This window comes from Enhydra lutris, unplaced genomic scaffold (assembly GCF_002288905.1).
Source record: "Enhydra lutris kenyoni isolate GAN:26980312 unplaced genomic scaffold, ASM228890v2 scaffoldscaffold21, whole genome shotgun sequence".
Classification (NCBI taxonomy): domain Eukaryota; kingdom Metazoa; phylum Chordata; class Mammalia; order Carnivora; family Mustelidae; genus Enhydra; species Enhydra lutris.
In genome coordinates, this window is record NW_019154105.1 from 11,304,600 (window position 1) to 11,319,145 (window position 14,546).

A 14,546-nucleotide genomic window follows, 5' to 3' on the forward strand; every position below is an offset into this window, starting at 1 on the left:
TGTAGGAGGGCTATGAAAATTCACATATTATACTATTAAATATATGCTCATTTTGTTAAAGTATAGGAGTAAATGCACACACATAATACACTTATTCACTGTTAAAACACTTAAGATTTTATGGTTAAAAATTAACATTATGCACAATCAGAGGAGAAAAAAAAATCTGCTATTTCATCACTACCTCTAACATTTTATTTCTAGTAGAACATGTGGCTTTATTAATATTTCTGGTTAGAGGTGAAGACTACCTGGAAAGGAAATTTGGAAAGGGGCCGAAAATATATACTGATAAATCTTTCAACTCCGGCATCCGGGTCTCTGAGAGCACTGTCTCCTCGCCGTCTCCACCGCCGAATACCCGCTGCCTCCACTTAATGCCCAGATAACTCCTGGGCATACTTTAGGTCTTACCTCAAACATTACTTCGATCGGAAACTTTCCCTGGACTAAGATTTTTGACTCTGTACTAGCGTACCGCAACGACTATCATTTTACTTGCTTGAAGTACCCCACTCCACACCCCCCACTTGCCAGTAAGTCCAGAAAATACAGAGGACTGGACTTGTTCACTGTGCTGTACCTTAGGACCTACGATAGTGTGGGGCATAAATGATAAGTAGGATACTTAAATGTATGTTGAATAAAGGACCAAAGGTCCGTATGATAAAAAACTGAGTTTTTAAAGTATTACTTTTTTCCTTGGGTGGGGGGGTTCTAATGGACACTAAGGATTTTTCTTCCAGAAAAAAAATATAGATATAAAATTTTATGTATGATTTTTAAGATCAAGGATCCTAGGTTTGGAAGCCCTGCACTAGACTACAGTGAATTCATGCTATGAAGTTTCTTGGTAAATAGCCATTTGGCTTTCCCTGCCAAAATGCCCATTGGGACATGCACTTTTTACAAGAAAACATATGTAGCTCCCCAAGCAGGATAGGGTTATACTAGGGTGCAGTCATATTAATGAGTAAAAGTACATTATTAGTAAATGTCAATGGGATTATCTCAGCACCAGACATTCCCATAGTCACTGGGTAACACCTTCCACTACATCTTTAGGGGATTTTTCCTCGATTATTTTAACTTATCAGTAGAGTATTCCCTAATATGTCTTATTGGTAAAGTATTTCCTATTGAATGGAAAAACCGATCACAAATCTGTATCCACAATCTGCACCCGCACTGTCCTCTGGGAAGCGGGAAGGGCTATCAATTTCTTAGTCCCTAGAACCAGACTTTGCACCGAGGGACGGCCAATAAATATTTCTGACCAACAGACGGACCAAAACACATCCTGGCATACAGAGCAGCAGCACTACTACACTTGCAGATGTGTCAGATAAGCCACCTCTTTAAATATGACAGTAACGCCTGCTCTTGTGATGAACCCTAAAGCAACCTGCAACGTCAGGGACACTGCAGAGTTACGCGGCAACAGCATGGATGAGGTCTGCCGCCACACACGGCTCTCCGACCTGGAAATCACCGGGTCTGCCCTGCAGACCACTTCTTCCATAGTCTGTCTCTTATTATCTGCATTTGAAAAGGAAGCTTTCTAAGTCAAAAAAGTAATTTCAAAGCCTACAGATGTCTTTGTAACCAGATGGTGTATTTTATTGTATTAAATTGATCATCTGTGTGTACTGTCTCTCAACATCAGATTCCCACTCTGTAAAAGGTTAAAAGGAAAATAAGTATTGCTTGATAACTGACTTATACTTTTAATCAATTTTTTTTTTTTTTTTTGTTTATGGAGGTCCAAGAAAGGACAATGCTAAAACATGAATTTAAGCTTACTCACTACTACTTTAGTCTATCTGGTAAACATCTAGTTTAGACTGCTCCAAAGAGTTAGCCATAAAAACAGAAATAAACATTAAATTGGTAGTGTGTTTAAGAATGTGTTGCATCTCAAGCTATGGCTCCGTGAATAACTACTACACACATAACTAACATTTATAGGGTGTTTTTCATTAACTATCTCACTTAATCCTCCTAACCTACAATGAGATAGTTACCGCTGCTAACTACTCGCTACTTTCTGGCTCACCCAGCTCACCAGGTACTGCTGGAAATGGCCCCCCTTCACCCTACATCTGCCTGATGATCACCTTGTTATGTACAGTGTGTAGCCCAGTTTCACTCATTGAACAGAGCTTTTCCTGAACCCTCTCCTCTCCTGCAGAATTAGTCCTAGGCTCCTATCTTTACGGGAAATCCACTTAAAATCATAGATTCGTAGATTTCCTCCTGGTTTAAAAAAAAAGTGTACAGAAGGGCACCTGGGCGTCAATCAGTTAAACATCTGCCTTTGGCTCAGGTCATGATCCCAGGGTTCTGGGATCGAGTCCTGCATCAGGCTCCCCCGTGGGAAGCCTCCTTCTCCCACTGCCTCCCACTGTTCTCTTTTTCTGACAAATAAATAATAAATAAAATCTTCAAAAAAAAATTTAAAAAGTATACTGAAAGATCACCTCCTTGACTACCAATAAGCACTGAAATAATGAAATGAATGCTTCCATTCCCGTGCATTTAAGGGTTAAGCTAGGCAGAAACTCTAGGTCTAGGCCTGTACTTTGGGGTGCACAGTGAGAGGTGGGAGGAGCTCGTTTTCAGGAAACAAAAGCTGGAAACTGCAAAGCTTCGATTGCTGAGGCCACACATAATATAGATTATCGTCTTATGAGGGTATATTCTGCTTTTTGCCCATTTTTCTCTTGTGGGAGTCAGAACACCTCATTGCAGGATTTGTGTGGTCAGACAGCTTTCCGTCAGTGAGTCAGCTGGGAACTACAGTGTGAACAGTCCTGTGTGTCCAGGCACCAGGTGCTCCGTTTTGTCAACAAGGTGAGATTCACATTACCACTGGCCTGGTGATGGCTAAATTATACCTAATAACTACCACTGGCACTAATATTGAAGCAGGCACTTCCTGAGTCCAAATGACTATTCAGACATTCTGAGTCAGCCAGCAGAGAAAGGAAATCAAAGCCCTGTAAAGCACCGCCTTGTTTCCTAGATCACTAAACCTAGATGCCTTCCTGTGCCTGGACTTTCTTTTATTATTCCCATTTCTAATCACTTGAAGTTGTTGTTTCTCTTGCCCAATTTAAGCCAAACTCCAAAATTCAATGACAGCATTTCTCTGTTTTCCTCCACACCCTCTAGAGTTGGTTCTAAGGTGTTGAGAACTCCCTATTGGTCTATTTTCCTTCATCAAAGAATGTGCCACTTAGAGCTTGGTTTGGGCTCAGGTATATTTTCCAATGAATATATATATATATATATTCACAGGCCCCTTTGAAGGATTCATACAGCACCACTACAATTGCTTACAGGAACCAAACAGCTCAAGTTTGCTCACTCATAGGAATCTTGTTCAAGAAACAAATACATAGTCAAAGTACTAAAATTGATAAAAATTATTTTTTAAGACACTGATGAAAATTATTTTTGAGACACTGATATACTGGGTTTTATAATTAAGGGAGTATTTCATGTTTCATATCGTTCAATATGGAGGAGAATATTTTTGAAAACAAAATATGAAAATTGAGGCATTCGTTATAGACTTCTTGGTAGCCTTCTAAAAATGTGTTTTTCTTCCCTTAAGATTCTTAAACCTTTGGAGGCCGCTGTAAACAGTACCAGCATTCTGTGGAATTCCAGCTGATGTCTTCTAACCCTTGTACATGTTCTGAGTCTGAGACTCAGAGCCAAAGGAAGCTGCCTAACTGAAAAACCAATTGTGAAAAGATGCAAAAGGCCTTAAAAACTACTTAAACACTGCCCTTAAAGACACACTAAAATGACTACTTTGTGTTCTGTGAAATTAATCCTCTCTAAAACCTTCTCAAGGCTAAGCCCAAATGGGAAAATAAAATCCTTTTCGGAATAAAGGGTGAGATCTGAGTCATGATAAGATTGCAATACAAGGTCAAGGGCAAGGAACCACTTTTCCCTAACCCAATCTGCTATGTGCAATTCACCTCATGCTCTCTATTCTGCAGATATACCTAAATACCAGACAGATGTTGATAAAGAATTTCTCATTTCTAAACATTTCTGTCTTCATTATTTAAAAGCTAGAGAATAAACACTAGCTAAGAAGCCACTACATAAGAAACAAAAATATTTGCATCTATGACTCAAATTAATTTTTCTTCCTTACAGCATTGAGTTAGGAGAATTAAGGGGTACAAGCAGAAAACCTCTGATAATTTAGAAAAGATTCTGGGAGAAAGTCACAAGTTAAGCGACCACAAGAGTCTCAAAGGTATTGAACGTGGAAATTTCAAATGGGTCATCACAGTTACCACAAATAACTTATAAAAAAAAGCAATGGCCAATAGATCCCATGGGTAGCGATTACCTTATTAATCACGTTTAACCTTTTCAAGGCATTATCCTTTTTAAAGCATCCATATTCATTCAATAAGCACTGAATGTAAAACTGCTTTCTCATCTATAGTCCACATTATTAGAAAAAGATAATGTGTGACCAAATAATTTCTAGATATCATAGCCTGTTTAACATTATACCCCGATGCCCCTTGGTAAAACACCAAGTGTCTCAATTATGTCATGTACGATCTTATAGTCATGCTGTCTTAACATACTTTATTAAGAATTACTGCAATTTCCATAATATCTTAGTACATAATCAGTATTAATAGCTTCTTCATTATCAATTAGGGCCAAATGTGATAAGTGACTTCAAATTTCTCTTTAGAGGCTTAAAGACAAAGAGCTCTAAGTAGGGACCAGCATCTTTTGAAAGGATACCTCGCGGCAGGGAAAAAGTATTTTTTCCCCATAGAGTAGAGAAGGGGAACTGGGTAGTAGGTAAGGATGAAAGGTTTCCGTGGTTGCTAAAAGGTTAGAGTATGGGTTCTTCCTACCTATCCCTGACCCTCCCAGCCTACTGTAACAATGAGGATGCTAGTGAGATACTAGTGGACAGGGTCTGACCATACCTTCATGGGTAGGCTCTGGGTCAGGTGTAAGTGAGATGTCATCCAGCTCTCGCAGGCAGAGCCATTCTCCGTCCATAGACACTCGGAATTTGCAAAGGTAGATGGTCTCCATGGCAGCCTGTGTGATCTTGTCAGTGGTGGGGGTTGGCATATCGGTTGGAGGCGTCAGAGCAGACATGATGACTCAGCTGGGACCACAACACACACACACACACTCACACACACACACACACACTCACCCCAACAAAAATAAATAAAACCTCCTCACCAAAAAACCCCAAATCCAAAGCTCTGGAACAAAGCTCTCAAGAAAAGGGGTGGGGGAGATTAAAACAAAACACAAGGAAAAATGCCTTACGGTTTAAGAACCAATTGCTCGAGATAAACAATTCTGTACTATCTTTTCTCGTAGATAGTTCCTAGCACATAGCAAAAGAAGATGATGCCTGGTCTTCTCCTAGCTTCTCTCCTTGTATCTTCCCTTCCCCCTCCTTTTTCAGCTGAGCTATAGGCTTTAAATCCCGCACAGCCGATGCCACCTTAGCTGCCTTTAAAAAATTGGCCTCTGCATGAGTAAGTGAAAAATCCTCCTTTGTGCAGACAAAAAAAACCCAAAAACAAAACAAAAAAACAACAAAAAAAATCCCCCCAAAATAATATTTTTCAATTTAGCTTAAAAAAATCCTGAACTGCAGAAATCACTTCCAGGATCTGCTCAGATGAGCCGGGATGCTGAGTTCTAATAGGATTGGTTGTGCGCCGTAAGCAGGGTGTTGACCAAAATGGCTGACTAATGAACTGAGCTGAAAATCCAGGCTCATGTGACCAGCTGCTCTGAACGCGGGGCGAGCAATTCCCAGGATGCTTTATAGATGCTGCTGATGCAGGGAGAGCAATTAGGCTGCTGTTCTCATCCTGTACCACCCACTCCCAGACTGTGCTAGTCAAACTGTGATCAGACATAACACAAGGCACAGATCCTCATCCATTGCCCGTTCCGGGATAAAAGGGCTGGATAACGGGAAGACAATTAACACTGGGCGGCACTCCGTAGCAAAGATGGGGAAAGAGGCAGATTACTTTAACGAGTACGTAATTCACCTCTAATCTCTTATTCTCATATACCTAGCTATTAAAATTCTTTACTCTGCCAAAGGTGGTGTTTTAAGAAAAAGCTAAGGCAGATTTTCAAGTTAAATATCATACTCGAAGGCATTTATAATTTCTTTCCCCAAGGTACAAAAACCTGACTTTTCTAGACTGGACAGAAGTGCAAGAAAAAAACTTGATGGTGTAAAAAAGCAAAATCCCTTCCAATTAATGGCACCCTCCCCCTTCTGGTGCTGCTGTATTTACCAAGTGTCGCATAAAGTATGTCTTATGTTTCTTTTTCAAGATTTTATTTATTTATTCGACAGAGAGAGATGCAGCGAGAGTGGGAACACAAGCAGGGGGAGTGGGAGAGGGAGAAGCAGGCTTCCCTCCGATAAGGGATTCTGATGCAGAGCTCGATCGCAGGACCCTGGGACCTCTACCGGAGCGGAAGGCAGACACTTCATCACTGAGCCACCTGGGCGCCCCTGTATTCTGTTTCTAGTCAGAAGATAAAGCTATGTTATATTTTTAAAAGCCTCTCATCCTGGAATAAATATCCCAAGGGCATATTATCATATTCTCTTAAATCAGCCAACCAACTCACCCACCCACACACCTATCTGCTTACTATATTATCCAATGAGGCATTTATACCTTGGTAGCTCAAGGTTAGGTGTTTGCTTTCTTAGCCACTTAAACGACAAGATAAGGCATGATAAAGATTTTCTTTGAAAATGCTTTGGACAACTGAAAACAAGTGTCTGTTCTATTTAAGGATCTGATTTTTTTTTTTTTAAGATTTTATTTATTTATTTGACAGAGCGAGAGAGATCACAAGTAGGCAGAGAGGCAGGCAGAGAGAGAGGGGGAAGCAGGCTCCCCACTGAGCGGAGAACCTGAAAACGGGCTCGATTCCAGGACCCTGAGACCATGACCTGAGCTGAAGGCAGAGGCTTAACCCACTGAGCCACCCAGGTGCCCCTAAGGATCTGATTTTAAGGAGAAACCTATAACTTCAAGAAATATATCCTAAGATGATTTATTATATACTGGGGATTTCTTATCAGAAGGATACCTTGATTTCTGAAAACAAAAAAGAATTCTCCTTGATTATTTTAATTGTATTTTATATACAATATAGATGCATGATATATTACATTTACACATATATTAAAATTTCATAAATGATTCATCTTAATTTGAGGTTGATCTCAAAGAAATAATGCTAAAAACAAGACTGTAGATAAACAGGCATTTCTCATACTGGTAGAGGGAAAGCAAACTGGTAAAGGTCAAAATGTATATTCGTATATGATCATTTACAATTAGGAAGAAAATTAGCGTGTAAGGAAAATGAAATATCCTAGGTTTATTCATTTCTATTTAAATCTCTTCCACCATTATCCTACATCTGGACCCAGAGCTATTCATTCATTCATTTATTCCTCCAGTAAATACTCACTACGAGTATTCCACATGCAAGGCAGCAAGCCAGGCACTGGGTGTGCAGCAGTAAGACAAGGTCACATCTCCAAGGAGGCAGAGTTATGTATCCAAATCCTGAACACAAGTCTTCATTTAACACATTCACATTTAATTACGGGTCAATTCCTTTCTAGCCATATATATTTCCATCTCACACATTAAAACTTTAAGGGAAATAGGTTATAGTTTCACTTTAAGCTATGCAATACTTCAAAATCTCATAAGCAATTGTTAAAACCTTTAAATTAAACTTACACTGAATAGTTCCAGGAATCGCAATGCCAAAGAGCCCGGCCTATCTGTACACATGACATCAACACTGTAGGTCACTGATACATTCTTAAGATACAGAACGGTGAAAACAAAAAGAAATGTGAATACTTGGACATGTCCTGGGTCCACCAATACCTGAATTGAGCCTGTCACAAACCATGACAATCTTTTTACCAACCAACCAGGAAGCATTTACTCACTCTGAACACAGAGGGATTGATTACAACACACCAGCATAACAAGAACTTCCCGGTCAACGGCAGAGAAACCTGGTTAATATTCCTGCCAAAGGTCCTTCTCTCCAGGTAGAAGACACCAGGAGGGAAGCTGAAGGGAAAGAAAAGCCTTCCTGCGTGAGCTAGCTTTTGGTTGCCCCTATTTATCAGCTGGAGGAGGTATTAGCAGTCATTTCAGAAATAAGAACTGTGGGTAAGAAGGAAATCCTGTATTTCCACTCTCTAAAGCGTATCTGCTTGCGGGTAAACACCCCGGAATCTTCAGCATGAACAGTTTCTCATTGTTCATAAGCCAAGAATTCACTATGAAAACAGGCACTATTTTAAACTAATAAAAATAATTCTGAACATTGTTTAGTACTAGCTTAGAATGTAATGATACCATTAAGTCATCAGTGAGACAAACCTTGGAACTTTTTTTCTCTTTTGCTCTTACCTGTGAATAAAGGCACATCTTTGTAAGGTAGTTGTGAGGAGGACTGAGGTGTAGCCTGTGGCCCTAAAATGGAACTAACAGGCTTAAGTGAAATTCAAATCCAAGGTGACGATTTGAATAATACTATGTTCTAGCTGCTTACACAGCTCAAATTTTCCACATTGTAATTGATTCAAAGCAAATGAGATTCACATGTCAAAGTCAGAGGTCACATTCCTTTTAAAGAATATTTACTCAGCTACTATTAAAAGAGGAAGACTGATTTGTCATGCTCAATGTCCCTGTTATACAACGTGGAAAAATTATTACGTAAGGTAGCTATCATGTACTGGACCTCTATTTTCCTGTAGGTCCTTTACAAATACTGTATCAGAGCCCCACAAGAACTCTGCAAAGCAGATACTGGTATCACCTCTTTACATACAAAAAAAAACCCAAAGCTGAGCCAAATCACTGGTCCAAGATCACACAACCAGCAAGCAGCATACCCAAGATTTCAAGATCTGCCTTTCGGAGGGGAGGAGGCAGAGAGAGGGGGAACGAGAGAATCCCAAGCAGGCTGTAGGCTCCAGACTGAGCCTGTTATGTTGGGCTCAATCACAACCCTAAGATCGTGACCTGAACCGAAATGAAGAGTTGGATGCTTCCCCAACTGTGCCCCTCAGGCGCTCCCCAAACCAAAGTCCATGTTTTCTTTCATACCTTGACGTGTCAGTACTCCAACCCAAGGATTACATTTTAATTAGGGAAAATAAAAACTAAACAAAAGGCAAAACCAATTTAATATGAGGCACTATCCCCATAAAATTTCCCAAATATTAATTTCAACAAATTTAAGATTAGAGGAAGAGGAAATTTTTATTAGCTTTCACACTTTACAAACCATATATTCCACTGACATTCTGGTCAGGTTTATAGTAAGTATTTTCTGAGACACTGAGAACCCAGCACAGATCTCTCCTCTTGCGTGCTGAAACCAAATTCTTCCTGATCACCACGAAGGATACACTACTGACCGTACCCGCCCCTAAGGAAAAGAGCTGAAAATAACGGGGTTCCTCCTCATCTGCTAACTTAGGGCCTCTTAAGAACACTTGATAGAATCAGTAGTGTGAAAAGATAAATGAAGGGGGGAATTATTTTCTAAAACAACTTATTCCAGAACTTCTTTAAATAGCTAACTTCAATGTATGATTTTAATTATTAAAAAACATAACCAATATCCACAGAACCATCACCCAACTGATGAACCAACAACTTGAATTTGTGCTCCTTCTCTCTTCTGAATTCCTGCCTCCACTTTTGAGGCAATTACTTCTGAAGTTTGTGTAAATCATTACCTTACTTTAAAAACACTATTATGAAAAAAATTAAAAAATACTATTATGACTATATGGATACCTAAACAATATATTTAGCTTCATCTTCTTTTAACTTTACAGAAAGGGTTTCAGTCATTATATTTTTATTTTATTTTTTATTTAAAGATTATATTTATTTATTTGGCAGACAGAGAGAGGGGGAAGCAGGCTCCCCACTGAGCAGAGAGCCCGATGCGGGGCTCGATCCCAGGACCCTGGGATCATGACCTGAGCCGAAGGCAGAGGCTTTAACCCGCTAAGCCACCCAGGCACCCCAACACTGCATTTTTAAAGACTCATCCACACCGTAGTGTGCAGCTACGGTGCACACTATCCTTTTATCCTTTTGGCTGCTGTATTATGAGGTAATATTCCATTGTATATGTGTAAAGAATTTTCTGATCCATTTTCACGCTGATAAGTATATATGGAGTATATATGGGTTATTTCTAATCTTTTTTTGTTTCAAATGATGTTATTTAGATACTTTTCAGAAATAGATTCCTTGTAGGTATGTTAATTCTTTTTTTTTTTTTAAAGATTTTATTTATTTGAGAGACAGACATAATACAAGCGAGGGGAGAGGCAGAAGAAAAAACAGGTCCCCCATTGGGGATAACCCACAGACTCCCCCACTGGGGGGCGGGGTAGGGCTTGAACCTAGGACCCTTGAGATAATGACCTGAGCTGAAGGCCCCTGCTTAACCAACTGAGTCACGCAGGTGCCCCATGTATGTCAATTCTTAAAAGATTTGAAGGTAAGAGACCATTTCACTTACTTCTTTTATAGGTAGTTGTCTCCTCCTATTATCTAGTTTCTATACTGCACATAATGGTGTTTTTTAAAATGTATCAACTTGTGCAACTAAATCGTTTGTAAAGCTCACAAATTCTATTTCCCCAGGATTCCTGGATCGCAGTTTTACAATTTAAGAAGAAAAATCTTACCCCCACGCCCCCCACATTTTACTAGTTGCTATTAGCACAGAAAGGTTTCTTTGATAAATTACCATCATGATGACACTGGTGGAAGGTACAGATGTTTCTGTTAAATTATAAGATTTTTTTTTTTTTTTTCTGAGAGACAGAAAGTGCACAAGAGGAGTGGGCAGAGGGAAAGAAAGAGTCTTAATCAGGCTCCATGTCCAGTGTGAGCCTGACGACACAGGGCTCCATCTCATGACTCTGAGATCATGACCTGAGATCTGTGTGACTGAGCCACACAGATGCCCAAAAATTATAAGATTATTCAGTTGAATGATCATGATTTTTTCACATGCTCTAGTCCTCCCTCCCACTTCCCTCCCTCTCACTTCCTTCCCTCTCTCAAACAAAAATCTATTATGTCCACCTCTGATGCTAAGATTTCTACAATTTTAGGTTTATAGCATTTGAATGACTCAGTACTACTTTGAAGTATTAACCGAGAATGGTAATAAGTACTATAAAATGATTATAACCGAGAAGCTGAGTAATCATTATTTTGTTAGAAACAAACAACACCAGGAGTATTATAACGTATAATTTTTTCACTTGTTAAAATTAACCAGCATGGGACGCTTGGGTGGCTCAGTGGGTTAAAGCCTCTGCCTTCGGCTCGGATCATGATCCCAGGGTCTTGGGATCGAGCCCCACATCGGGCTCTCTGCCCAGTGGAGAGCCTGCTTCCTCCTCTCTCTCTGCCTGCCTCTCTGCCTATTTGTGATCTCTGTCAAATAAAAAAATAAAATCTTAAAAAAAAAAAATTAACCAGCAGAAGACCAACTAACTCCTACCTTAATAACAAAAACCAATTTCATGGCTAAGTGCCACAGGCAATGATCCACAGATGTAAGGCTGCCAGCAACTTAGTAGGTATTCCAGGCAAATATATCCTGCTCTGGTCCCAATTTACGCAGCTATAAAATAAAACTAAATAACTAGCTTCACAAAGATCATGGGCTCCTTGAGAACCTTGCCTGCTTTGCACACCTCTCTATACAACTGCTTAAAAGTAGCACCTACCAAATATCAGACTCTCAATAGATCTTGGTATAAATATAGAACTCCAAAGCACTCTGTATTCTTGCAATGGTATGTTTTCACCCTCCTATTTCACCTTAACCATGAAAATCCCCAAGTTCTGCAAAATCAAGCTGTATTTATGCCCCAATAATCAAGTCATTCTAACACAGGCTTTACTCATTTGTACAGAATAGATTCGTTCATCTAATATGCACAGGGCACCTACACTGTGTTAGTCACTATAAACATGAAGAACAAGGTAATAGACAAGAAATAGGCAATTAAAGGTTTTTAAGAAATTCCTAAGTCCTTGACACACAGACGACTAATCAGTGTTTTGTTTACATATATAACTATTTTCTCTATCAAACTGGTGACTTGTGGATTTCACATTCATTTATTCATTTAGCAAGCAGAGCTTTGCTGAGTAGAATGAGAAACTAGAGGGTTGCTGCGGTCTGAAAAGGAGCCTTCAATTTAGGATGGGATTACAGTAGTGGAACTGATGAAGGAAGCTGAGAGCATGTGGTCTTAGGGCCAGAAGACCCACAGCGAACCCTAGATCCACCACTTGGAAGCTGAGTAATCTTGGCAAATTATTTGCTTCTGTGCCTGCTTCTTTTTTTTTTTTAATATTTTATTTATTTATTTGATAGAGAGATGGAGATCACAAGTAGGCAGAGAGGCAGGCAGAGAGAGAGAGGGAAGCAGGCTCCCCGCTGAGCAGAGAGCCCGTTGGGGGGCTCGATCCCAGGACCCTGAGATCATGACCTGAGCCTAAGGCAGAGGCTCAACCCACTGAGCCACCGAGGCGCCACTTGTGCCTGCTTCTTCAAAGGCAAATGCAGACGTAATATTAACTACTTCAGAGTTAAAGGAAGTAACGTAAATAAAATGCTCAGCATGGCACTTTGTACAAAGTAAGCAGTCAATAGATACCAGCCATTACCATCGCTGTAAGTGCTTGAGAATTCGGCGGTGGTGGGGGGGGGGGCGGTGAGATGCTCCCAGGACTGAGGTAGAGGAAAACAAAAAGGAAATGTGAGCAAAGGGTATGCTGGGGCATCTCTCAGGCCTTGAGGAAGGAAGAAGAGATGGGTCAGAATTTTACCATTCATATCAGATGACCAGATTTCTTAAGTTCATAAAAAAGGCAGGGGAAACAGATGCGTATGTCTTTGGAGAGTCCCTAAACAGATTTAAAGTTAGAGGAACCACATTCTAAAAGGCAGCTTGCTCAAACAACTTCTGCTTTCAACATGCCTCTTGCTGAGTGTGTGACAGTTTCTCTTCTCCTCTGTTCTATAATGTTTCAAACTTTCCCACCTCTGCCCCACCTCCATGCCTCCCCCTCTGACACCTGTTGCCTGTCAAGTCTATTTGGTATGGAGCAACTGTAGAACCAGTCAGTCATGAAGAGGGGCCCTGCAAACAGGGATACCAGCTTGGCCAGAAGCCCTTGACTGATGTTTTAGAAAGACCATGAACCTTTCATAATTATTCAGATGTAGCTATAGTAGAGGAGGGGACCATATTGGTACTCTCTCAAATATGACTGCTTTTAAAACTCTAAAAGCATTTCATTTTGGGGTGCCTGGGTGGCTCAGTGAAGCCTCTGCCTTCGGCTCGGGTCATGATCCCAGGGTCCTGGGATCGAGCCCCGCATCGGGCTCTCTGCTCAGCGGAGAGCCTGCTTCCTCCTCTCTCTCTCTCTGCCTGCCTCTCTGCCTACTTGTAATCTCTGTCAAATAAATAAATAAAATCTTAAAAAAAAAAATAAAGCATGTCATTCCTCCTAATTTCAAGCCATGCTTATGATACTCGACTGACTTGACTCCTTGGGGCATCTGGTTGGCTCAGAACATGTGATTCTTGATCTTGGGGTTGTGAGTTCAAGCCCCAATTGGGTGTAGGGCTTACTTATAAATAAGTAAGTAAGTAAATAAATAAATAAATAAAATGGGATTCCTTTATTTATGATGGCTACGTGTTACCTTTTGTACAATGATAAAGAGGCACTTTATCTCTTAGGCAATGCTCTTATTTAAGGACTTTCCAAAAATATTAGACAACAAGGAAATAGCACCCAGTTAATTCTGCTACACTCTCACCATCATCCTCCCAGACTTTTTACTATCTATAACCTACACTAGAAAAATATGTTCCCTTAGCTTCTTTGTAAGATTCTACCTCGTTAACATAGATTTCTTTTAAAAGCCAAACAAAAAGGAAAAAGATACAAGACAGAATAAGTCAGGTGAATATGTTTTGAGGACAATACTAATCTTTTAGCCCTAAAAGTTGCTTTCTTTGCCACCCTTCCTTTGCTCTCTCTCAGCAAATTTTACTGCCTTCTACCTGAACTGATTTGAGGGCGCATACAATGATTAAGGACATGAACTATAGTATCATACTATGCAGGAATATGAATTCATTCTCTGTACCTCACTTAAAAAACTGCATTATAAACAAATATTGAATCATTATGTGGTATATGTAAAACGAATATAATGTCATATGTCAATTATACCTCACAAAAAATAAACCAAACACCCCTGGAGATAAGGCCAGATAATCTGTGCTAATAAGACATCCAGGTGATTCCGATAAGTGCTAAAATTTGAGGTAAGAACTATCCTAAAACCACAAGATCTGTGTCTCCGGAGTGTCAACT

At 39.9% G+C, this 14,546-nt stretch overlaps 1 protein-coding gene across 7 annotated transcripts in view; it reads right to left on the minus strand.

Annotated features, from left to right (window-relative positions):
* The window catches only part of LOC111148935 (RUN and FYVE domain containing 3), an 81,401-nt gene that overhangs the window by 60,576 nt on the left and 6,279 nt on the right, over positions 1 to 14,546 (minus strand). Inside the window, exon 1 of one of the 7 annotated variants that reach the window (XM_022505752.1) lies at positions 4,983 to 5,228. The exons of 3 other annotated variants lie outside the window; for them this stretch is intronic. In XM_022505752.1, the coding sequence (XP_022361460.1) occupies positions 4,983 to 5,160 (178 nt within the window). In that variant the 5' untranslated portion in view covers positions 5,161 to 5,228. Of the gene's footprint in view, positions 1 to 4,982; positions 6,368 to 14,546 lie in introns of those variants that run through there. 3 more of the 7 variants (XM_022505753.1, XM_022505759.1, XM_022505758.1) reach the window with 3 other exon arrangements.